This window comes from Danio rerio, chromosome 4 (assembly GCF_052040795.2).
Source record: "Danio rerio strain M-AB ecotype USA chromosome 4, GRCz13ab, whole genome shotgun sequence".
NCBI lineage: Eukaryota > Metazoa > Chordata > Actinopteri > Cypriniformes > Danionidae > Danio > Danio rerio.
This window is the reverse complement of record NC_141024.2, coordinates 25,793,224-25,820,954: the sequence shown is the minus strand read 5'-3', so window position 1 is coordinate 25,820,954 and position 27,731 is coordinate 25,793,224. Positions and strand designations below refer to the sequence as shown.

Genomic DNA, 27,731 nt, shown 5'->3' with positions numbered 1-27,731 from the left:
TGACTTAGTTTGTCGGTAGCCTATTATCGAGACTGAAAACTGCCTCAGCCATCAAAGTTGTTCAAACTTGACCAAATTTACTGAGACCTAAATAAGCAATTTTTTGACTGTAAAACTTAAGATTTTTTAAGGCTAAAATACAAATGTTTCAAGTGTAGCTACATAGCTATCGAATATCAAATATAAAACAAATGAGCAAAACGTAAACACGAGGGGAACGCCAATAAGACAGCCTACATTATTCCATTTGTGCACGATTAATTGGTGAATTTAAAAACATTTATATTGTTTAATACTTTTATATTTTATGTAACATTCAGATTTTCAGATTTGAATGTATTTATTTGAACTAAACAAAATTGACGGAATGAAACTGAGTAACCTTGTGCTGTATGACAAGACCTTAGTTGGTGATTGGGCAATATTCTAGGTAATATCAAACTATTAACCATTGAAATTACCTATATGTTTGGTAAATGTTTTATCGAACACGTAATGACAGATTCATTCATGTTGATTTTGATTAATTCATTGTTGGATTATTGCAATTGTGTGTGTGTGTATATATATATTATTTTTTTTTTCTCATATAAAGCATAACTTTGTTTATATGAGTACACCACTCTCAAATCTCTCATTTAAACAATCTCTACTCTAATTTATACAATTTCAATTTAGATGCTGTCTATAAGATTATTCAGTACTGAAGCCAAATCTGGGATGTATCTAACAAAATAATTAAAAACGAAAAATAGTCCAAAAATTAGTGGCCCAAATTTATATGTTTGGGAAATATATTAAAAAAAAAAAAAAAAAAAAAGGATGTATAATTGTTGTTATTTAAGTATTTTTGCAATATTTGCATGAATTTATTAATTGTAATGTTTACTTTATACTTTAATAATTGTAACTTTTTATTATTAGTTTTTTTATTTTTCATAAAGAGCTATAGCAACAATACTATTTAAAATAAAAATAACTGAAACAATTATCATAATTTAGATTCCTTCTTTCATATCTTAAAAGAACAATAGGGCGTTGAGCACTAATAATGATCAGCATTTTCATATAATCATGCATAGAGAATATAATGCTTGCTTATATGTTTGCATATTAATTTAGCTATTGTCTATTTTCAAGTGATATTACAAAATAATGATTCAGCACACGCAGTTTATTTATTTATATTTTTATTTATATATTCCAAACTAAACTAAAACGTAAAAATAAATAGAAATAAAAATTAACTGAGCATGCTGAATCACTATTTTGTATTATTGTATAAATGTTTACACTTTAATTGGTGGATTTTTATATAAAAAAGTAAAAAGAAAAATTATTAAAGTTATATACATATGTATAATGGTAGTAATTATCTGGGAGAGGAGACATTCCGGGTTGTTAGTCAATATGGATATTTATTTATTCAGGTACGTATACATTTTTTTCTTTTCTTTTTTTCAAGCGGATACTTCAGTTATGTGTAAATATGTAATAATTTTATAATGACCAGTTTATTTATTTGTAACAAATATTTTATACATGATGAACAAATGGCCTGGATATAAATGTGCGTGTGTTGAGTTTGCTCATCAGGTTTCAAAGGTTCCTGACTGTGTGTGTGTGTGTGTGTGTGTGTGCGTGTGTGTGTGTGTGTGTGTGTGTGTGTGTGTGTGTGTGTGTGTTTTGGGATATGTCGAGCACACAACAAATATTGATGAGGCTCAGAGGTCTGCAGGACGGCCCGGCATTCATCATTTTGCCCTTAGTCTCTGTGTGTTTGTGTGTGTGTCTATGTAAAGGATTTTCTGAGTTTTCTCCATGAAGACTGTGTTTCTTCTAGGCGTCCTGCTCTTTTATCAGAGCTGGGCTTTCGAGTTTATTATTGATGGCGAATGGGAAAGTGAAACGGTAAGTTGGAAAGAGAAAACTGAGTTAAATGGAGATTAATGTATATACAAATATGTTTTTTATGTTTGTGTTATTTTGTTAGTCAGATCCTTTGGATCACCATCATGACTCTGGAAGATACAGGGTAAGTTTGTGAATTTATTTTCAATATTAATCTAAATGTGTTGAAATATTTTTTTTTTCTTTGTAAATGGATACTAATAGTTGTTGTTATCAAGGTGTTTAAGTAGTTTTTTTTTAAGTGTGAGAATGTGAGGACAGTGTCATTGAGGCCTTCATTGATTTGCATTGATCAAAGAGTGTAAGTCCAGTGTGTTCGTGTCTTACGTCACACAACTTGATTTTTAAAATATTTTTTAGTTAGGTCTGTGTAATTAATTAGACTCTGTCATTTATAAAAACAAAACAAAAACAAAACAAACAAATAAATAAAAAAAACACGGAATTAAATTTTTCAAATTATAATTATAAACAGTAGGAATTTACATAAATATTTACATTTGCAAATGTTTTAGTCTTGTTCTAATATGGTAAACTTTATGTAAATTGAATGTACACTTATAACTAACACATACTGTAAATTTAAATAAATATTATTTAAATTAGATTTTAATTTCTTTGTTCTTTTACCAATTTGATCCCCTAAGGATGACAATAAACTTTTTTTATTTAATTATTTTATTTTATTATTTATTTTTTTCTTTATTTTATTTTACATTTTATTATTATTATTCTTATTCTTATTTTTAAAATCTTTTTTGCAGTTTTATTTTCAGATATTTGTAAAACAAATCAAGTTGTACAAACCTTTGCAAACATATTTGATTTTTGTTTTTTAAAAACAAAACTAAATACTTAAAAGAAAAAAGGTAAAAAAAAAAAACACACACAACTAAGAAATAAAGATTAGATACTCCAGAAAAGTTCTTAATTTATATGAATTATCTATTAGTTACATTTTTATTTGTACAATATTGTGTTTTTTGACCTATCTGACCTCCTTAGGATAAAAAAAAACATTTTGTTTGTTTTGTTTTAATGTTATTTTTTGTGCGTTCTTTGATAATTTCTTAGAGAAGGAAAATACTTTACGTACATTTTCTAAAATATAAAACGGATAGAAATGTATGCCTAACATTAACCTTTTTTTGCATAAGATGTATATAAATATTGTGGATTCAATCACTCATTTTCTTTGTCTTTTTATTCTTATTTTTTATATATGTAGAGAAACGTTTTGACCAGTGGAGAGGAAGAAGAGGATTTTGTGGTAATCATGCTCTTGTTGTTCCACTTTAATCTTATCTACTAATCGATTAACTTGTTTAAAGACACTACGGTTGTTGACTTCCCCTGTTCTATGTCTGCTAAATGTTTTTTTTTTATTATATACATACATTCATCGTCATTAATTTGTTATTTCTGCAACAAAGTAGTAAAATAATCCTGTCCAGCTATATATTTAAGGGATAGTTCACACAAAAATGAAAAGAAGGAAAAATAAATAGTATGGTAGTCAAAATTTACAGATTTGTTAAAAAAAAAAAAATGAAGAAAGAAACTCACAAAGGTTTGAAACAAGTGGGTAAATAAAAGAATTTTCAGTTTTGTTGAACTATCTCTTTAAACATGATATGGTATTTTTTTTAATTATGTAAAAAATCAAAAGTATTCCATAATTTTCAAATGCACTGCATATTTTATTGTCATTTTAATTGGTAAATAATTTGAAATCCAAAGTTGAAGTTTTTAAATAAAAGTTTATAGTAGAAAATGTGTTTATGACAATGTGTTTGTTTATCACATTAAGCCCAATAAATGTAACAAAAATGTCAATTTAAAAAAAGGACTATTTGTCAAGACAACCATTATATATTATTGTACTAAAATTATTGGTAGGAAGTTTATCTCATATAGTTTAATTAAAGTCTGCATTAAATGAAAATTTGCAATGTTTATTATGTTAGTTATTCTTCAGCTGAACAATTCATCTGTGCAAGGTAATCCACTTATATAAATAATATGTTTTGGTAATCTTCAATCAAAGTTTGACCATTTGCTTCTGTGTTTAGAGCGACGGTTCCTCTCTGATGATGTCAGTTTGAGGGTTTCAATCACATTATTCTTAACCATGCCTCTTATAGCGTTAGAGTGAATGATGCTCAAAAAGAAATCCCTGCTCCCTACTCAATAATTTGTTTCATGTGGAAGAACATCAGCATACTGTAATAAAAGTCTCAGCAACATCTGGTTTATGCGTACATTAACACTAATGAATTTATGTATGTTCTGACTTCTGTTCGTTTGTGTATGCAGGCAATACAGGGCAACGACATCACAGTGAAGAGCTATAAGGTGGAGAGCAAAATCACGTCTCGCTTCGCTCACACCACAGTCAAGAGCTCAGTGGTGAACTCGGGCCTGCAGGCGCAGAGCATCGGCTTTAATGTGCAGATCCCCAAACGAGCCTTCATTAACAACTTCACCATGTGAGACAACACACACAAATGCTCCCAAATTAACACATGCTTGTTGGTATTTGTGGTTTATAGGGACTTGTATTTTGTACTATACTAACTGCTTATTATATGGTCTCACCACTAAACCTAAGCCTCACATGAAACCTGTGGCAAAAATTGAATTTCAAAAGACTCATTAAGTATGATTTTGAAGTGCTTTGAATTACAAGGACATGAATTTGAATTACAATGTCATCATAAACCATAATAAAAGCGAACATACCCATTAAAAAAATTGTCCTTGTAAACCACCGGTAAACATGCACAAACATTAACACATACATGCATTTATTATTATTTTTTAAGCATTTAGCAGACGCTTTTATCCAAAGCAAGACTCATGGACTGTCAGGAAAGCAGTGGGGGCCCTGCAGGCACAGGAAGTCAAAATGACATCATATTTCTGTTATAATCCAAAGTAGTGGGGACGTTGGATTTTGTTTGGAAATGAAAATCAGGTTGACCTCAGAACCTAAGGTCAGGCCGATGTCACTTTCCAACACAACCTAATATCAACCAAATATCAACGTAATTTGACAGTGTTACTGGATGTTAAAGTAACATTGTCATTGAATTTTGATCATCTGACATCATGACTTAAAGCTAACCTAATATGATGTTGTGTGCCTGCTGGGTGGTTTTCTGCCTTGCTCTAGGGAATCGCTTTTGCCTTGGTATTGAGGGTGGAAGAGAGTGCTGGTTGTTCACTCCTATCACCTACAATCCCTGCCAACAATCAAAAGTCCAACTGTCCAACTATTCGGCCGCAGCACGCACGTATGCATAGACGGACCTTATTTTTCCTGGAAGGTCCCATCAAGTTTAACTATTGTGTGCTGTTGCTGTGATTTTGAGTCTTAATTTAGCCCCAACTTCCTCTGTTTTTTTTAGCAAATTTATTGATTTTTGGTGACAAATCTTATTTTGACGTATATTTTGGGAAAATGCTTTGAAATTTAAAAAAATTTAACAATATACTCTGGAAAAATGTACTTCCTTACCGTTATGTTCATGGCTGTTTGTTCTACTGACTTCCATTATAATGACATTTATTTATTGCAAAGCCTTGACACCATAATATAACCATGCATTCTTGATTGTTGCTGGTTTTCCCTGTTTAGAAGAGCTACTTTACCATTCTATCCTGTATTTTATCATTCTATCCCGCTGTCATCCAGATATTTTCCTGAATTTCTCCCATATTTTAAATATTTCTATGAATAGTGAATGTGATATAATTGCAAGAGCTGTTCAAGATAATTATGCTTTTATTTTTTATTTTCTCAAAACACATTAAAAGTAATATAAAAACAGCCACATTCACTTCCTTTCCATTAAAGCTATGCATCGATCATCATCCTTCCTATGCAGCATAACTGAAGGATGCGCTCCATACAAAGACACTGTCCCATTTAATATTTAAATACAGTGAGTAAAAGGAACACGATTTTATAACTTGATTTAATTTCTTAAATCTTTGATAATTAATTTTAATATGCTATTAATTTTATTATGCTAAAGTTTTCATTTTATTTTCAGTATGTTCTAATGTTTGTTGTTTGTTTTATTATTAATAATAATTTCCTCCCCATATTTGTTTAGGGTCATTTTGGGAGATAGGTTTGTGTTTTTTTTGTTTAGTTTTTTGGATTAGGGTGTATTCCGTATTTTACATGTGTGCGCTTGTGTTTGCATGTGTGTGAGTGTGTAAGAGAGAACTTTCCACATTTATCTTGATATGTCTGAGAAAATCTAAATAAACCTCTTAGATCTTAGAACATAAAAAACATAGAAAGTGTATTTATACACACACACACACACACACACACACGCGCACGCACACACACACACACACACACACACACACACACACACACACACACACACACACTGTAATCTGCTATTTTTCTCCATTTAAGTCCACATAAAAGCCAGAAACTTAAAGGCCTATTTAAAGGGTTAATGCTGCCAACTGATAATCAACAGTAAAATGAGACATTTTACCTCCTCCCAATAGAGAAAACCACCAACAATTAAGAATGCATGATTATATGCTGTCATGGCTTTGCAATCAAAAAATGTCATTATAATGGAGGTCAATGGGGCAAAAACAGCCTTGAACATAATGAAAGAGTAGTCAATTTGATCAGTACACAAGGGTAAACACAAGGGTAAACACTGGCTTGCATGGTTCAGGATTGGTAGAGCTACGCATTGATGAATTTGCTCTTCAGTGTTTGAACTCTCAGTAATGATTAAATCACACTGAACTGAGCTAAACTGAACTGAACTTAAACACTAAAAACTGAACTACACTGTTCCAGTTGACCATTTATGTGAAGCTGCTTTGACACAATCTACATTGTAAAAGCGCCATACAAATAAAGCTGAATTGAATTGAATTGAATTGAATATCCATTCTTCTAGGAAGTACTGGCCAAGATGACCGTACAGATAAAAAAATTCATATTTAAGATGATATAAATGTGAGCAGATTCATTACTGTGGTGGCTGCACACAGTAAGTGGGTAGAAAACTTTGGAAACCTACTAGTCACAACAAAAAATTAAAGGCAGGGGTGCCCAAACTTTTTCTTATAAAAAACCAAAAACCAAACTTGATTGAGGATGGAGGGCCGAAGGTAAATATACCAAAATATTACAGTAAAGTTGGCATGGTAAATTCCCAATTTATTCATATATAAAAATAAATAGAAAACATAGTTTTTGCCTTGCCTGATTTGCTCATCAAAGTCTTCTGCATTGTCCTCAATCTGTCGAGTGACAGTGCATATCACAAATCTGATTCATTCACACCCTTGAATTGAGTCGTTTAATTTTAGTTTGCTTTTTTGTAGCTTAACAATTAAACTAACAAAAGGTTATGATCAATTAGAATTGATTATCTCTGTTGAAGGCATTAGCCCCATCCTTCCCCATCAATCTCCCTCTCTTTTTAGATAGGATGGCGGGCCATATCAAAGGTTATTATGGGACAACTATGGCCCTTGTTTGGGCATTTCTGATTTAAAGGGATTGTTTACCCATAACTGAAATTTTATTGTTTTTTTATCTTTTATCGTCTACTCAACCGTCACTTGTTCCAAACCTGTTTGACCTTTTTTCCTTTTTCTTTTGAACACTAAAGAAGACTTTTTGAAGAAAGCTGGAAACCGATTACCAATGACTTGCCTAGTATTTGTTTTTCCTAATATAGAAGCCAATGGTTACAGGTTTTGAGGTTCAAGATATTCTTCAAAATATTTTCTTTTGGTTAATGGAAAAAGGAAACTCATGAAGGTTTGGATCCTTTTGTTGGTGAGTAAATAGTCAGTACATTTTTAATTTGGGTAAAATATCCATTTATGTCAAACCTGATACACATGTGCACAAACATTAACACATACAGTTGAAGTCAGAATTATTAGCCACCCTGTTTATTTTTTCCCCAATTTCTGTTTAACAGAGATTTTTTCAGCACATTTCTAAACATAATAGTTTTAATAGCTCATTTTTAATAACAGATTTAATTTATCTTTGCCATGATGACAGTAAATAATATTTGACTGGATATTTTTCAAGACACTTCTATACAGCTTAAAGTGACATTTAAAGGCTTAACTAGGTTAATTAGGTTTACTAGACAGGTTAGGGGAATTAGGCAAGTTATTGTATAACAGTGTTTTGTTCTGAAGACAGTTGGAAAAAAAAATTGCTTAAAGGAACTAATAATTTTGACCTTAAAATGTTTCAATGTTGAAAGCTGCTTTTATTCCAGCCGAAATAAAACAAATAAGGCTTTCTCCAGAAGAAAAAATATTATCAGACATACTGTAAAAATTTCCTTGCTCTGTTAAACATCCTTTGGGAAACATTAAAAAAGGCAAAAAAGAAATCAAAGGGGGGCTAATAATTCTGACTTCAACTGTACAGAGACACACATACTGTAAACAGATCTTTCTGGATAACTTGTGACTGATTTTCAGGAATGTCAATGGGATCACATTCGTCGGTTCTGTGAAGGAGAAGACTGTCGCTCGAAACCTTTACGCTCAAGCAAGAGCTCGTGGGAAAGCAGCTGGCATTGTCAGGTACAGCTTTCAGTTCGTCATTGCATTACATCACTACTGTCTATTCAGATTCTCTTGTTCTGTCCTGCATTTGTGTTTTGTGTATGAAAAAAATTACAAAATACAAGTGTGTTTAAATATGCAATGGAGGCATTGTTTTCACTAATTTCTTTACAAATGAAAGAAATAAAAATTATTATTTTCTACATAAATATAAAAACCACTGCCTCCTTGCCTTTATCTCTGGTGGCTTTTTTAAGTTTATTCACGACAACTTGCTTTTTTATAATGTTATTATTATTATTTATATTTGTCTTATTAAAAACAGGCTTAGATTTGTCCACCTGTCAAGCTTTGGACCATATAGGGCATTGAACGTGTGTTTGGATATAACTCAGTTTTTTGACCACACTTCGTAATTATTGTTCATTTATTAATTTGCTGGAAATTAGAAATTATTGAATTTAGAAATAATTTTGAAACAAATCTTTGCTCTTAACAAATTAAATTAAATATGTTGGCTAATGGATGTCTTCAGTGGAGTGTACAACACCGCATCCATGAAAGAGAGAAAGAGAAAGTGAATGTTAATTGGAGGAGGCTCATTCTTTATCCTTGCACTGCAGATGGTTTGTTTTAAATTTGGACTTTTTTCATTTTATATTGTTTTCTAAAAATCCCAATAAACAGTTGTTAAAAATAATTTTAAAAAATGCCATGTAAATAGCAAATACGGCGTGGCGCAACGCAACTGACTTTTAAAGGAAATGGTAGATGAGACTCTGATTAGTTTATTCTCAAAAGACGCCATTAATGCTTTTGCGCCCTGCGCTGTAGACTTTGCGCCTGGTTTGTTAAAGTAGAGCTCAATATGTTTTTAGAGGAGAGATTTGGGGAGACTCTTTTTATCTCTAAATAATTAAGCAAAAAGTCATTCAGCTTTCAGTTCATCCATCATTCAGATTCTTTTGTCCTTACCTGCTTTTGCGTTTTGTGGACGACCAGCGATTTTAGGGGACCTGAATAAGGTAAAGTCAATGTAGATCAAACTTTTTCTCAATTTGACTAAGAAGATCGTCATCACTTTAGCCCTTATTTGGACAAGCAGCTACTGGAGTGTTTGCTACACTTCAGTATTACTGGTTGACAATAAGTATAAATTAGTCTTGAATATTTAATTTTACAGAAAAAGTCCATCGTATCTTCCCTCAGAGCAACATATTCAAATTTGAATTGATGGATGGATAGATGGATGGATAGATTTTAGCTATTTATTTAGTAATTAAATAATTTTTTTCCATTAATTAATTAATTAATTCATTCATTCATTCATTTACTTTAAGGACGAACTCTCAAGCAATGGAGACGTTTCGGACAGAAGTGCACGTTCCTGCAGGCAGTAAAGTGGAGTTTGAGTTGCACTATCAGGAGCTGATGCAGAGGAAGCTTGGCATTTATCAGCACACATTACATATTCAGCCTGGACGCCTTGTTCCCCTGCTGCAGGTCATTCAAATACACACACACACACACACACACACACACACACACACACACACACACACACACACACACACACACACACACACACACACACACACACATACACACACACAAACACACAAACACACAAACACACACACACACACACACACAAACATATCTGTATACATGGTTTACAGTAACACTCCATAGGGGTACTGTGTCTTCTTCATTAAAAAAAAAGCTTATCGTATGACTCTACACCTAAACCCAACCCTCACTGGAATCCAAGCAAATTTTGAATTTCAATAGGCCTAAAAGCATTTTAAAATACAGAGAGATAAGGTGGACAAACCCATGTCATTATACTTTATACCTTGTGTCTCTGTAAACCACAGAAACCTGCTCACACACTCATACATATATCACAAACATTTGTTTTACTATCTTAGTAGGGACATTACATAGACCTTTGTTGTTTTAATTTCTGATTAATTATGCATTCTATGGCTTATGGTGTGTGTGTGTTTACTGCTTTATGTATGCACTTGGATGGGTTGCTTTAAAAGCATTGAAACTTCTGTTTACTGTAGCAAGTAGGCATGACAATTGTTTTATTTGAGGTTGGCAGATAAGATACTTAAAAAAAAAAAAAAATCAAAACGGCTAATGCTAAGTCTGCCTAAATGGCAGTAGGCTACACAGGGAAGGAGACTAAAAGCTGCCATTTGATCGGCTACAACACGCTTCATGTGACCAAGTTAGCATTGCGGGGTTTCCAGTAGTAAGTAATACAGGCATTTTCATCTCCCCCAGTAAGAAAATAACTTGTGCTGTCTCTTTCGTTTTTTAAATTCAAAGACACATTCTTTGTGAGTGGTCCCTTATAGTTTCATATCACTATGCTTGGTTATTTCACTGCTAAACCAGTTAAAAATCTATTTAAAGCACAAAAAGGCTTTTGATTAGATGAGTAAGAAACTAGTTCTAGATAAAGCAGCAAGATGAGCACAAAAAACTGGCAAATTTCTTGAAATTAACATTTGGGTTAGTGTTAGGCATGGGCCTGTGTAAGATTCTGACAGTATGATAACTGCTCTTGAATATATTGTTTTAAAATGTCTGGATAAAAAAAAAAAAAAAAAAACTTTCCCCCCCTTTGAACACATGATATTTTCTTTTGAGAAACTTAAAATATTGGCTTCCGCTGTCTTCTTTGGTTTCAAAAACACAGATTTCTTTACAATTTAAGATACCTTCTTTGGATATCTTCTCTGCTTTTTCTACTGTTGTCCTAAATAAATTAAAAACAAAACATTAAAAAAAGCAACTTGCATTTAGTGAAGGAACGGTATAGAAAAAAATTTGGGAGGTTTTAAAACCTTGACTTTTCCAAATCGCGGTATACTGTACTTTGAAAATGCTTATCGTCCCATGCATAGCTAAGGTCAGGGATATCGATATTATTCTACTAATGATTCTTTTATTCTACAACAGTGTTTTTAGGTGTGGTTAATGTAGCATAAGCTTAGTTACAGACATTGGATATAGTTCATTGAATTAGTCAAAAATAATCCACTCTGCATCGTGGCTACATCATCCTATTAAATGTGTCATAAACTGACTAGTGTGCTGGTTTGTGATGTTTGTTTCCTCAGGTCGACGTGTATATATTTGAGCCCAAAGGCATCAAGTTTGTCACAGCTCCAAACACACTGGGAAAGCAGTTTGAAGATCTGACCACAATCACCCACACTAAAGAAAAAGCCCACATTGTGTTCAAACCAAATCTGCAGCAGCAGCGCAAGTGTGAAAACTGCACCGAGAGCGCAGTGGATGGGGTTTTCACCGTCACCTATGATGTCGAGAGAGAGACCAATGCTGGAGAACTTCAGGTGAGGATTTACAGATGGCCATTTTTTCTCTAATTCATATTTGATATATTTATTTATATTTTTTATTGGAATTTGTATTAAACATATTATACACCTCCAGTTAAAAGTTTTGGTTAATAATGTTTATTCTTTTTGTTCAAAAACTGTTGGAAAATGCTTTGTTTATATAAATGTTTAGACAATAAAATTTCAATGGTTTATTTGCAGAAGAGTTAAGAAATTAATAATTGATGGAATAGTCCAGATTGTTTTTTTTTCAGCAAAGGAAAACATTTGTTATTCTGACCAATTGATTTATTGAATAAAGCAAAGCATAATTTTTTTTTACTCAAACTCATACTTAAAAAAAATACAACAAATCCTGGGAAACTGACAGCAAAATGTAACTACTTTTATTAGTCTTACTTTTTTCATAAATCTGAAAGTAAACACTTATGAGAACCTAATAATTATGTACATATAATATATTTTGAGCTGTGAATTGAACTTCCTATATATGAAATTATAATATTTTCTATTTATTTATTTTTGCAATTCCGAGCCTAAATCTCACAATTCTGACTATTATTTTTCAGAATTATGTAGTATGCCTTACTCCATTGCTAATGCACTCTATATTGTTTTCCTCAGGTGTCTGATGGCCATTTTGTCCAATTCTTTGCTCCGTCTGATCTCACTCCTCTTTCCAAAAACATAGTTTTTGTGATTGATGTGAGTGGCAGCATGTGGGGACTCAAGATGAAACAGGTTTGGATGCATTTACTCAAAGTAAAGTCATAATATGATTATCTCTCATCAATATAGTTCATTTGAAGTTTCAGTGCAGACGTGCCTTCTTGTGGAAGCAGAGAAAGCTGTATATTAATTGTAGCAAAATCTCCATTGTTGACACCATGTGGTCATCAAGTAAACTGCAGGAAATTTCAAATTAGATTCATTTACAGCAAGGAAAAATAGGGTAAAAGATTCTTGAAGAACTTGCCGACATTTTTAAAATGTTTTTTTTTTTTTTCATTTGTATAAATATGCAAATGAGGCATTATTAAGTGCTGATTTGTTAACTTTTATAGCATAAAAATCTGAATGTTGAGTGAAGTCAGGTTAAAAATTCTTGTTCATTTTTTTCACATATTGAAACAAAACGTTTCTGGTGAGGATTTTTGGGAATCTCTTTTTACCACTCAATAATTCTGAAAATAATGCAAACAGGCAAAAAATAAATAAATAAATAAACTGTATATAATTAGGTAAATTATGTATGGACATATCCCTCTGCAAAAAAGAAACAGAAAAAAAAAATTGAATATATATGACAATTATGAATATAAATATGAATAAAACTGTAGTTTAATTGTATGTAAAACCTGCCTAAGTGGAGATTTTTGGCTCAGCGGAGGAGAGATAAGTCATTTTAAGAGAACTGTCTTTGAAAATACACATTGTAATTGAAATCAATAGACATAAATTAAAAAAATGTTACAAGAGAAGTCTTTAAAATTATCTATTTTAGATGTTTTCTTAATAGTAGGCTGTGAAAAAAATTGACAGATACTGTACATTAATTTTTTTTTTCTTAACCCAAATTTCTGATCATAATGTTTATTATTTTTTATTTACTTTAGTGTTTTTCAGGCACTTGATTAGAAATGACTAAAAAATTACTTTACAAAATGTGACCTTAATGAAAATATTACATTGTACATCACACGATGTCGTCAAATCAAACAATTTAGCTTAGCCTTTTATTTTAGCATAATTTGAACTGATTACGAAAGGCTCTTCTGGTTGTCATACTACCAGGCTACATTTGTGTGCTGGTTGTTTGAACACTGATAATTCTGTTTTACTTTAAACTATGAAAAATCATTGTCTTGTTTTGTAGACCGTGGAGGCGATGAAGGCTATACTGGACGATCTGTCAATTGACGACTACTTTAGCATTATAGATTTCAATCACAATGTCCGTTGCTGGAGTGAAGATCTGGTCCAGGCTTCCTCAATCCAGGTGGATGAAGCCAAGAAGTACATCCAAAACATCAAACCTAATGGAGGTGAGGGGGACCATGTTATATATTGACTGATTTAAAATCAATAAAATTAAAACATGTAAACCAAAAACTACCGAATGTACACTAAACTTAAATGAACACAGAATACTTAAATGATAAAAAGCTTTACATATGACATAATTTTACCTTTTTTTTTTTTTTCACATATTTTAGACTTTTTATCAAACTCTGAATGGTCTGAGTTTTGAGAGCTTATAAACTTTCCATTGCAAGCAGTAGTACCATTTTTTAATCATGACAAAGGTAAGATATTTGCAGGTTTTAGGCTCTCAAAATCTCAAAATTTTTGTTAGTTTTAAATTGCAAGATAGAAGCTAGAATATGTCATTTCATGCTCTAGATGAAAAAAAAAAATCTTATAATAATTCTTTTTAATTCTTAGGGAAAACTCACCATTTGTCTTTTTTCAAGGGAAAATTATACTAATTATACCATTTTTGTTTTGTTTCAAACCAGGAAGAAATGTTATCAGACCTTTTATAGAATACATCTAAATATTTTAAATGAAACCCACACCTAATAAATAAGTAAACGATTGACCTTTTTGATAGACTTATTTCTGCAACAGAACAAAATACTTTTCCACACATTTAAGTTTTTTATCTGAATTGTCTGAATTTTGAGAGACTATACATTTCCATTGCATTTCCAACATTTTAATTTTAAATTGAAAAAAAAAAAAATTTTACTTGAATAAATAAATTGTAAAGACACAGTTTTATAAATTTTTAGATAACATAATATTAATTGTGTAACTTCAGAATTTGGTGAAAACTTGCTATTTTCATTTCGTTTTTCTTTTATTTTATATTAGGAAGAAATGCACTCAAGAAATTACTTTTGTTGCTTGTTCAAACTACTTATTTAAATTGAATTGAAGCAACACAATTCTTATTTTTTTGTGGGACAACTTTCAATCCACCTTAATTTGTAAAAGCTATTAAATTACCTTCATATATTACTGTCATTGTGTGGAACACAGCATTTGAACAGTGTGTTATCTAATGCTTATAAAACAAACTATGAATATTTTAATTGAAACCCAAACCTAATAAATCCAGTAAATAATTGATTTTTACAGAACATGTCAACTAAATTTGAACATTTCTTTACCATTTGCACTTTTGACTCCAGGCACCAACATCAACGAGGCTTTACTGCGAGCGATTCAGATGCTGATCAAAGCATCCCATCATGGCCTGATCGACCCTCGCTCTGTCTCTATGATTATCCTGGTGTCAGATGGAGATCCAACTGTCGGTAATACCAAATACCAAGTTTTCTTTCTGCCCACATGGAGTTTTCTGTAAGCGAATCTACTCTTACTTTGCTCACGTTTTGTTTAGGTGAAATAAAGCTGAGCACTATTCAGAAAAATGTGAAACTTCGCATGAAAGAGGAGTTTTCCCTGTTTTCTCTTGGAATCGGTTTCGATGTCGACTTTGACTTTTTGGAGCGAATCGCTATGGACAACAGAGGCATCGCCCAGAGGATTTATGCCAACCAAAATGCCGCAGAGCAGTTAAAGGTGCTGTTTATTTTTGTTTTTCCTAGGCAAGCATACTGCTTACTGAAAATTATGCTTTTTATTTTACATTTTTCCATTAATATGCATTTCTTCTGGGACCAAATTGATTACAAGCATTCATTTTTTAAACCTAATATGTTTACTTTTAAAGCACTAACAAACTAATTTAGTAAAATTCCCAAACAAGTTCTACAGACCCCTTAGAAAACCATTGGAGGTGTCCAGACTCCATTTTAAAAACCACTTTACAAAATGACCCTTGTTTGTGTCTCTATGGTTTTAATAGAGATTTAAACATTAAGGCAATTCCAGCTTTATGGATGTGACTTTTGCAGTAAAATCTCAAAACATAAATTCACAAAGAAAGTCTGTGTTAACATTCTATTGAAACATCTGATTATATTTTCCAAAACAACTGACCACAAAGTTAAGAACATGTTTTGTACTTTAAATGGGGGAAATAAACATGCAATATGAATTTGAAAAATGTACACATGTTTGAAGTATACAATTTGCTTTGTAGAAATTCTGTGAATTAAACTGCGCAATCCAAAAGAAACTATGCTAATCAAAAAGATGAATCGGCTCACTGTAAAACAGCCATGGTTGTTTTTGTTTTATTTAATATTTTTGCATTTATGAGGGAAAATTGTAGTTATGGATGTGACATTTCTTCAATATGGATGTGACCGATGTGAAATTGCCACTTGTGTGGCTTTGGTCAATCAAATATAATAGCTTGAAAACATTGACAGATACAATTTTTGAGTATTTCTAAATTACTTTAAAATACTGTAAACGATTTCCTTATAATTTTTTTTTCATGACAAGGTTGACATTTACATGGAATTGCTCATTAGCCAACAGTGTGTTCATATATGCTACCAGTTTACAGTAAAAATGTCAGAGGTATTCATAGTAATTCAAATATTTGTCATCATATGAGTTAAGATATTCTGATTTACCCTGTAACTCTATCATAATCTAAACAGTTGTCTCCTTTGAGTCTGTTTTTCTAAAGAATATTTTAAGAAACATCTGATGTAAACTTGTGAATGGCATGTCAGTCTTTTTTTTTTATTCCTCTTCTTATTCCTCTTTCTCCAGACATTTTACAGTCAGGTTTCCTCTCCTCTCCTGAGGACCATCACCATTCATTTTCCTGAAAACACAGTGAATAATGTAACTCAAAACCGTTTCGACAAATTCTTCAGCGGTTCTGAGCTGATAGTGGCTGGAAAACTCCAACCATCAGACCTCACCACACTGCAGAGCTTCATCACCGCCTCTGCTGTGAGTCTCATACCGCATTTGTGTCCATTATTAAAGATACAGGGACATTTGTACAAAAATAAAAGAATAAGGATGTGAATATTGCTTTATGAATGCATATGATATTGGAAATACAATATAAAATACTAGGAACTTATCAGTACTTAGTTTCAATTGTATTTGAGTGTGTATATTTTTTTATACAACCCTAAGCTAGATAAAATATTAGTTACAGTTTTAGTTGAGTAAAAGGACAAGTACTCTGATAAAATAGCAAGTACTCACAAGTACTTGGTTTCTGTTTTAGTTGGGTAAAAGTACAGATACTCTAATAGAATAGTAGGTACTCTCAAGTACTCTTTTTAGTTTTACTAGAGAAAAAGTACCGACCCACTAATAAAAAAATAGATACTCACGAGTACTCAGGTTTCCTATGAGAACAAGTATAGATACCCAAATAAAATATATAAAACTCTTAAGTACAGAGTTTAAGTTATATGTGAGTATATATCTATAAAATATTAGGTACTCATGAGTACTTTTGGTTTTAGTTGAATAAAAGCACCGATACTCCAATTAGAAAGGAGGTGATCATAAGTGTTCAAAGTAAGAGTAAAAGTACAGCTATTATAATAAAATAGTAGGAACTCAAGGGAATCATAAGTTCACAAGTGAAAGTATAGATACCCAAATAAAATATAAAAAACTCATAAATACTGAGTTTCAGTTGAACGTGACTATATCTATAAAATATTGGGTACCCATAAGTATCTTTGGTTTTAGTTGAGTAGAATTAAATAGGAGGTACTCATAAGTATAGTATTCAAAGTTAAGGTACAGCTATTATTAAAAAAATATTCACAAGTGAAAGTATAGATATCCAAATAAAATAATAAAACACATAATAAACACATAATAAAATAATAAAACACAGTACATAGTTTTAGATTTACAGGAACATTTTACAGTAAAATGGTAGGTAGTAGGCACTTACAAGTATTCTGTTTCAGTTTTACTTTAATAAAGTACAGGTACCACAATAAAACATTTAAAAACTCAAAAGTACACATATGTACTCCTTTTAAGTAACACATAAAAGTAAAAGATGTACAGATTCTCTTATAAAATAGTATGTACTCACAATCACTCGAGTTTCACATGAGTAAAAGTACAAATACCCAAATTAAATACTAATAGACAGTACATACTTCTTACAATACAAAGTAAAGTTTCATTTGTATTCTATTGTTCATAAGTACTCAGTTTTACTTAACTCAGTTTTTACTTTAGTAAAAAAATACAGGCACTCTATTAAAATATTAGGTACTTACAAGTACTTACTTTCAGTTGTAAATGTTTTTTTTTTTCTCTCTAGGCCAACATGGACCTGAACATTCAGGCGGAGGCAGATATTCAGGCGTTGGACACTGTACTTAGCAGACATCAACATTCCTACAATGACTTTGCTCGGCAGATGTGGGGCTACATTACTGTGAATCAGCTACTGGCTGAACGGTGAGAGCAATTTCAAATACAGAGGAATGATATGTTTTCATGACAAATAAGAAATGTGCTTTTTTCTTTTAAATTAGAGAAGTAAAATCCCCTACCAAAAAAGCTTAGATATTCAGATATTAGATATTTAAAATATATATATTTAAAATACCTGTCTACCACTGCTCATGAATATTAATTGCATTTGCTCATAGTTTAACTTTTTTGCTAAAAAGGCCTTGATCAAATTAAATTGAACTCTAAAAATAGACTATAATGCCCTAAAAACTGGATGGAACAAAATTTCTAATAGACGACATGCTTTGCTAGGCTCAACTAAAGGCAGCTGTTTTTTTAAAGGGCCAGTATACTCCAAATAGCGCAAACTATTTTTTTTATTGGTAAAACAGTAATGTGGATATTTACGAAATACACACAGAGAAGAAACATTTTTGAAAAGGCATGGACACAGCTATTTTTGTAATGTGTGTGTGTGTGTGTGTGTGTGTGTGTGTGTTTGTGTGTGTTTGTGTGTGTGTTTGTGTGTGTGTGTGTGTGTGTGTGTGTGTGTGTGTGTGTGTGTGTGTGTGTGTGTGTGTGTGTGTGTGTGTGTTGGAATGAGGCCACAGGCCGAGTGCTTTAATGTCCCACCAGTGACAATATACAGCCATATCGCACTGTTATGAGTGTGATATTGTGTTTATACAACAGTTCGATGGCATAATTGTGTATATTACATAGAAAATCAAACACGGAGAGCCCACGGAGAGGAAAAACCCTTTTGTCACCCAGCGTCACTTTAGAGCAAGTATTTGAATAATTCTTTAGCGGTAATGTCTAACGAGATGACAAAGCAGGTAATTTTGCTGACATTTTAAGATTATAAGGCTGAACGGCATGAAATGTCATCAGTCTACAGAGATTTCCCAGTATTTCTCTGTTGCAATCAGGAGATTACAATAATTATTCCTAAAATAGCCAAAGCAGCACAAACACCACCAGATTACTGTTGTGTTTGCGATGAAGAAAAACGTTAAACACATGCAGGCAAGCTCTTTTTACTTAATTGTATAAATACAACACTACAACATAAAAAAAGAGATCGCTGTTTTTGTTGTCTCTGTCGCCATCTTGTGGATAGACAACATGCCCCGCTCAATGAAATTCTCTTAGAAATTATAAATATATAAAATAGGCACTTTCCTTATAAATAAACTGCGTAGATGTAATCTAAACAACTACATTCTCGTCTAAAAAAGCCTCAAAAGTACATTATGTTGTCTAACAGCAGCAATATTTGTGGAGTAATATATAAGGGTGAAGGGTATATATATTGATAAATCATGCAACACAATTTCTTAATGTTTGCACTGCTCAAATGATGGATATTTGTGCTATTATTTAATGCCAAATATAGCATTTCTTGAATTTGGGCTTGAAATGGCTGCAGGTGTTGTTGCCAGGAGAAGACACTGCATAGAGCAGAGAATACAAAATATAATCAAAAATGTTTTTCCACAAATTTATTTGGTATGGCAAAAGGTCACATCATCCGAATAATCTTGAGAAAGTCATATTATTTTTCATTTAATTCAGGAATTAACGACAAATTGGAAAAAACAATAGGGTGAGTCACATATACCAGCGCAATCTGAGTTTCCTCAAGCAGCATGTGATTTGTTCTTCTTGTGCCTGAACTATCAAAAACATAAGCAGTTGTCAAAATGTACATCTTGTCGACTATCTCACATAAATATAGTATCATGTAACCTGAGCACATGTGTGTCGTCATGTTCTAAAGTCTTTTCTTTTTGCATGTTAAAGTCTTTTGTCGTTGAGATTACTTAAGTTAAGCTTGTTTATTTTGTAAATATGCCTATATCAAGGCCAATAAATAAATAAATAGGCCTACATAAAATAAGACAATATTTTCTCTTACTATTTACTAAAAGATAATATTTTACGTTCAAAATAAGTACCATAGCGCATTCATTCTTTTATTATCATCCGCTTTTCCGGGGCCTGGTCGTGGGGGTAACAGTCTTGGGAGAGAACCCCAGACTTCCCTCTCCCCCGACACTTCCTTCAGCTCCTCCGGGAGCATTCTGAGGCGTTTCTAGGCCAGCCGACAGACATAGTCCCTCCAGTGTGTCATGGGTCTTTCCAGAGTCCTCCTTCTGGTAGGACATGCCTGGAAAACCTCCCTAGGTACTGTAGGTGTTCAGGAGGCATCCAGAACAGATGCCCGAGCAACCTCAGCTGACTTCTCTCGATGTTGAGGAGCAGCGGCTCTACTCCGAGTCCCGCCCGGGTGACAGAGCTCCTCACCCTATCTATAAGGATGAGAGTTATCCAAGATCTTGTCCTTTCAGTCAGGTCCCAAAGCTCATGACCATAGGTGAAAGTAGGAATGTAGATTGGCCAGTGAATCGAGAGCTTTGCCTTTCGGCTCAGCTCCTTCTTTACCACAATGGGCCGATACATATACTACATTACTGCTGCCGCTGCACCAAACTACCTGTCAATCTCACGTTCCATCCTTCCCTCACTCGTGAACAAAACATAAAATTATTTGAACTCCTCCATCTGGGGTAAGGACTTTCCTGCAACCTGTAGAAGGCAAACCACATTTTTCTGGTGGAGCACCATGGCCTCTGACTTGGAGTTGCTGATTTTCAGCCGCCTCACACTCGGCAACAAACCACCCCAGTGCATGCTGAAGTCCATGTTCGATAAGGTCAACAGAACAACATCGCTAATACCATAGTGTTTTTTTATTCAATAACTATTTTTTAATGAATTGAATTTTTCAACTTTGACATCATGAATATTGATTATTTTTTCTATGCACCCCCATATATTTGTCTATCCATCTTACCCTGTACAGAAAAAAATAATTGCGCCCTTCTTGGTCTTAGTAGATAACTTGCACCTTTTGATCATCGGCTTTTCTTATTTTCCACTATGTAAATTTGTGCTGCACTTTTTTCGTTGGTTGATATGGAAATTAGATGTTACATTTTTGTTTATCAATTTTCCAGTTGTCAAATCATCTGCAGAAATTAGAAAAAAAAAAAGTCCTGTTTGGTTAATCTGACCCTGAAATTGTCAAAAAATAAAATTCATTAAACAAATAGTTGAGGTTAATTTTCTCTTGCATGTACTATGTGTTCATATTAAATCTACTTTCAGATTAGATAATATACAAAGTAAAAAATCACCAAAATACAGTGCAACATACAGTGTTACATGTTTTTGCTATTTATGGATAATGGCTTTCACTGTGGCTCGATGCATCTCAAAAATTAAGAAATGGCTTTATAACCTTTTCCAGGATGTAATCTTAATTTCTTTCTGTCTCATTTGTTTTTGATTAATTTATTTTTTAATCTTAGCATTATGTCTAGCTTTTGAATATCTTTTGGTCTACTTCACATTGTCAGGCAGGTCCTATTTAAGTGATTTTCTGATTGCTAACAGGTGTTAACTCAGGTGTGATTAAAATGTTTAGTAATTAGAAATTAGTAAGGGGCAAACACTTTTTTACACAAATGTATGTGGTTAAACAGAAACATCTCTATTTGTGATTTGTGTTGATCACACTCACTTTTGCCTTTCTTAAAGCTCTCTAGCTCGTACAGCATCCAGGAAGCGTAAGATCACCCAAAGGATTGTGGCCTTGGCTGTGGAGCATCAGTTTGTGACCCCTTTGACCGCGATGCTGGTGGAGAGTAATGAAGAAGGGAGGCCAGAACGACTGATTGCAGACTCGCCCAAAGACTCCAAACATGGCTGCTGCTCAGGTACCAGAAAGATTATCTAATGCCCGAAACACACCAATCTGACAGCCCATTGGGCAGCACGAGGTTTTCAATGAGAATCTGACAGGTTAATTTGTTTTCCTCTCGTCAGGTTCACATTGGATGAAGTTTGCCTGTTAAAATAGTAGAATTAGCATTGGCTGTTGCTGAAAAATAGCACTCTGACTGTTTAGCTACAAATCAGAGAAAATTTTTTTATTTTTATTTTTTACAAATTATATGGATTATCAGACATATTTGCACAAGCAAATCCCTTTGTGGTGAGGCACAAGTACTGTAAAAATGGTACAGAAAAGCTTCTTTGTTTAAGATTTTTATGTGTGCAGCACTAGTTCCAGTTTTCTTTTGTGGAATGACAATACAGATACTGCCACCTGTGCAACAACAGTTGTTTTTTGTCATTGCTAGTTTTTTGACATTGGTTTAGTGTCCCGACCTGTACAATTTAACATAAATATGCCTGATTAAAGGTTTTATCAAACACAGTCTGTTTATCTTAATGTTTTATTTTCTTTTTATAGCCACGGGTTCTCTATCTGGACAAATGCCAGTGCAACGGTTAGTCTATCAGAATCCTCCTTGGATCCTGCCCACACCAGGTCCAACTTTTGTAGCCGAAGCAGTTGGATCTCAAGAAAGCATCATTCCGGTTCACATCACTGGCGGTAATGCAGCACAGTCCAATGATAATACACACTTGCTCTGATAGTGGTTCACATTTGGATTTGAATTCTTAAAAATAAGTTGTCTGAGTTGCACAAAATCATTTTACAACTGAAGTCACAAAGGGTTTTCAGTTTGCTTTTAAATGTAGAACCAATGTGAACACTAACAAATCTGATTTCTACTTCTTCAAAGGGCCATGAAATCTCCCTATCTTAACAGGGTGTTTTCATACTTCTAGTTTGAAAAAAGACAGGAAAGTGAGTGAGTCCAGCTCTGTTTAGGTGGGAGTTTCGAGTGGCGAAAAAGGGAAGGGTTTGCATGAAAAGGGGAGTTTCATTATTTGCACAACAGCTGATTTTTACAGCGGCATCACAAACACAGATGCAGGGGAAATAGACAATGATTCAGAGAGCAGCATTTAGCGTATCTGAGAGCTGTGTGGAAATGAAGGATTTTCAGTCCATAATATTGTGGTGATATTAATGTAAAATTAGTAGCTAAATCATTTTGACTAAGGTATGTCTTTAAATACTGAAAGAGTACTGCTGACAATATCAACTAAATTTGCCATCTGAATAAACATAAACAAAGAACATTGATTGCCCTTTTACCAAATTCGTAGAGACAGGACAATCAACACCAACTGGAACTGCGTCTTTTTTTTTTTTTTTTTTTTAAGAAGATGAGTGGCAAATCTGGATTTCACCATTTCCAAATTCGAAAAGGTGTCGAGGAAAAAAATGTCCCTTATAAACATTTTTTGTCGCATGTTAGCAGACCACTGTAATCCACACATGTGGGTCCACATGTAAGCTGTGCTCTCATCGCGGGGAAATGGAAACAAAACCTTTTTTGTGGTTGTGGCACATTTATTAACGCAGCACTGACGACATTGACGATGTCTACTTGTTTGAATTATGGTTGGCAACACAACATAGTGTCTCTCTAAACACTGTAACAAGTAAAAACTTCTTTGAAGCCATGTCATGCATATTAATGAAGCTGCATCTCATTTACTATAGAGCACTCTGATTGGTTCGAACCAAGCCTTTTTATGAATTAATGAACAGATGTGCTGAAAACTCAATGACGTCACTTTGTACCGGCAGGTACGGGCAGCCTATCTCCAATTTACTCAATGATCTCACTTAAAAAAAAAATTTAAAACCGGAAGAACAAATTTGCTCTAAACAAAGTTAAAAACCCCCAACACATTTTCACTTTTTTTGTTAAATATATATGCGTCCTAATAGTATTTTTAGCAACGTGGGACATATATGATTGTCAACATCTCAAACACGTTTTGGTGTGACCCTTTAAAGAAATCACTACAGCAAAAATGCTTAGTAATTTTTAAATTTAGATTTTTTATTTTATTTGCATCTAGATTTTAATACATTTTTAAAGGCCATTTCAGAAATTGTCATTTCATCTTGCATATAGCACACTTCACTGTTTTATTCCCATCTATATTATGAAGGATTTTACAGAAGGGTTTTTTCATAAATCATTATCACAACTTTTTTTTTTTTCTGAAACAAAAATCGTCTCTTCAAAAACATTTGAATTTAAAATTCCAACAAAACGAAACACAGATTTATTTAAATATATGCAGCATATTGCATATTTAATTTAAATATATTTTATTTGCATTTTAGAACAATCAGTTCTGTTAACTTCCTATACAAAAAGAAAAAAGCTTGCAACTAGGTTATCTCTGAATATGTAAATTATTGGCAGATAATATTTCAATGATGTTATAGATATATCCTCAAATTCTTGCATTGTAAAATATCTCGGCCACCCTTTGACATATTGCAACCAAACTTTAAGTGTTTCGATGTCACCTTACACTTAACATCTTAAAATTGCTTTAAAAACTTATGGAAGTTGGTCTGATGCTGCCTGCTTCACTTGTTCATTAAGTTAATGCAGTGCTTGACTCTGTAATTGCTACTGTATGCTATCAGTCAGTATAATATCTGGAATGTTTTATCATAAAGGAATTGTTCACCACAATTTCTTTTATTTATTTCTTACTATACTTATTTGCACTCAAATGGTTGCTTACCATTCTTTTTCAGTTTTTTAAGAAGATATTTTCCATTCACTTGAGATAGAGGTTACAGGTTTCTAGCTTTCTTTAGAATATCTTTGTAATTTTTATCATCCTTTTGATTTTAACACAGTGGATAGTGACCCCCACTTCATCATTAACTTACCCAAAAGCAACATGGACATCTGCTTCAACATTGACTCCAAACCTGGACACATCCTCAACCTGATTTCAGATCCTGGAACAGGTAACCTGATGCCTTCATAGCTTAAAAAACAAAAATGAGTACCTATATTTAATTTATTTTCCATTTCGGTTCTTCCTTTGCAGGAGTCACAGTCAACGGCCAGTTGATCGGATCCAAGATGTTGAAGAACAACAAATTAAACACATATTTCGGCACCATCTCCATATACTCTAAAACTGACGGTGTTCAGGTGATAGTTGGAACTGACAGAATTGACTTGATGGAGAGCAAGAACAATCACTCCTTCTCCTGGGGAGCTACTGCTGAGCTGACGCTTAACAGGTATCTCAATACAAACAAATCAACAATCACCACAGATTTACAGTTGTGTTTATCTAAGCTTTTATTATACCTGTTATGTATATGGGACTCTTGTTTAAAAAAAAAAACTTTGAGGAGGAGTAATGAGTCTGATCTGTTTAGAGTGTGTCAGAAAGCAAAAAAACAGGATATACAATTTTTTTTATTTCTTTTTTTTTATTGTATTTGTTGAACATTTCCAGTCAAATGCATAACAACTCTTACAATATTACACATTTTAGCATAACATGTCTAGACAAAATAACAAAAAGAAAAAAGAAGGAAGGAAAGAAAAATAAAACAAATAAAGAACAGGAGTGGGTATACATAACATTTACCATAGAAAAGAGGAGTTTAGCTATTTAAGTATATTCACAGTTCTGGTCGCTTTACGACTTAAAAGTCCTTTAAGAGTCTCAAAATAAATTTTTAAATCAGCCTTGAAATGGAAGTTGTTAGGCCTCCTCTCCGACCATTTACACTTGTGTATATGAACTTGCCCAATAACAACTACAGATTTAACATAAACAGGAGATTCTTATCTATATCTTTTTTTATTTATAAAAAATATGACATCTCTATTCTTAATAATAATACTATGACCACTCAGTATATTAAATAGACATTCAACATTAAACCAGAAATATTTAACATACATACAATCAAAAAAAAAACCATCACAGTCGTGGAGGAATGTTTTTGTGTTTAATTGGGATTAGGATACAATTTTTAATTTTTAAAGATAAGGATAAACGAATTTTACATTTATTCAATGCCACCTCGATGACGCATGATGTCTGTTTAACAGTATCTTTGGATATTTTATTGTGTATATTGTTAAATTTGCCACTTATGTTTGTAATGATGCAACAAACACATGTAAAACGGCTGTATATAAACTTAATTTTTCACACTCAAATCTTAGGGCATGTGTCCATCGAAGTGTAGTGAGCGTTTTAAGCTCGGTGCTTAGCGATCTGTGTTTTTTAAAAAGCTGTGTATCACAACTTTGCATTTGTACAAGAGTACTGCCATTTTTAGCAATTTGGTGAAACAGAACCTTACTGTGATCTATTAAATCATTGACTCTCCCGCACAGCTCAACTCATCCTTAAACCTACCCACACCACCAAACCTGTCCCTATATCCCACCTTTAAAACACCAGAAGTGGACTGCAATACATTATGAACACATTAAGTACATTGTATTTATATTTTGATGCAAGTACACATCTTACTAAGTATTAATACGCAATAAATTAGTAGTTTATTGAGCTAAAATGTTAATTCATGGTTTGTTAATAGCATGAAAAAAACATTAAAATAAAGTGTATTTCAGAGTACATCATGATGTGTGCGTTAACTTTTCAGATATGGCAAAACCAACTATATCATATTTTAGGGATGGAAAAGACCTGTAAAATCATTTTACACAAGTAAAATTGTGCTTGCCTAACCCATAGTAATTTTTTTTTAATCATTAATGTGAACTCATTTTGACTCTTGCTTCAGAATTAAGGTTACCATTTTAAAGGAGCAGCATGTCACTGTGTTGATTGATGGGAGGATTTCAGTGATGGTGCTTCTGCATCGGGTGTGGAAGAAGCATCCCGTGCAGGTGGACTTTCTGGGCATTTACATGTCCAACAACAACAAATACTCCACTCAAGTTCATGGTCTTGTTGGTGAGTCAATACGTAAATGGGCAGATTACCCAAGTCTTTACAAAACAGTTTTTTTTACTGTTGAACACCAATGAAGATATCTTGAAGAATGTTAAAAAACCCTTAACTATTGACTTTCATAGTCATTAAGAAATACTGTGGATGTCAACATGGTATACATTCTTCAAAATATCTTCTTTTGTGTTTAACAGTGAAACTTGAAACAGGTGATGTAAATGATGACAGAATTTTCTCTTTAAATATGTGAAACAACTTGTAAGTGTGTTTTTCGGACAACTTTTTTTCTTATAACAGGTCAGTTTGCAAAGGAACCAGAGGTTAAGGTGTATGACGTGCATGAAGGGGCAGATCCAAAAAAGAAAGAGGCTACAATGGAGGTGAAAGGCAACAAATTGGCTGTTACCAGGTACTGTCACATAATAGGCCTACCATTATACATTATATTTAAGATTTGTTAAAAAAAATGTCTGTTTCTCTGGAATTATTAGCTATAGGTTTCAGCAATGTGTTAACATTATTTTTGTATGGGCCTAACGATAATTTCTCCTTGCAAATTTCAAATATAATATGCCATTTACAGCCTGTGGTCTAGAAATTAAAAACATTGTCAGAATAACTGATTGTGATTGAAAATCAAGGGTTATTCCATCAAATATTAATTTCTTGACTCAGGGGATCTTAAAAAGTATTAAAAGTTAATAAATCAATGTAGAGAAA

At 32.8% G+C, this 27,731-nt stretch overlaps 1 protein-coding gene across 1 annotated transcript in view; it reads left to right on the top strand.

Moving 5' to 3' along the window:
- The first annotated feature begins 1,709 nt into the window (after window positions 1-1,709).
- The window catches only part of itih2 (inter-alpha-trypsin inhibitor heavy chain 2), a 28,074-nt gene continuing 2,052 nt past the window's right edge, over window positions 1,710-27,731 (top strand). Inside the window, 19 exon segments of the mRNA NM_001327825.2 lie at window positions 1,710-1,911; window positions 1,994-2,035; window positions 3,140-3,181; window positions 4,228-4,400; window positions 8,416-8,520; window positions 9,843-10,005; window positions 11,640-11,876; window positions 12,507-12,623; window positions 13,759-13,927; window positions 15,080-15,205; window positions 15,292-15,473; window positions 16,581-16,766; window positions 18,121-18,260; window positions 21,864-22,042; window positions 22,582-22,725; window positions 24,916-25,029; window positions 25,113-25,311; window positions 26,842-27,014; window positions 27,309-27,420. Coding sequence (NP_001314754.2) covers window positions 1,822-1,911; window positions 1,994-2,035; window positions 3,140-3,181; window positions 4,228-4,400; window positions 8,416-8,520; window positions 9,843-10,005; window positions 11,640-11,876; window positions 12,507-12,623; window positions 13,759-13,927; window positions 15,080-15,205; window positions 15,292-15,473; window positions 16,581-16,766; window positions 18,121-18,260; window positions 21,864-22,042; window positions 22,582-22,725; window positions 24,916-25,029; window positions 25,113-25,311; window positions 26,842-27,014; window positions 27,309-27,420 — 2,693 coding nt within the window. The 5' untranslated portion in view covers window positions 1,710-1,821.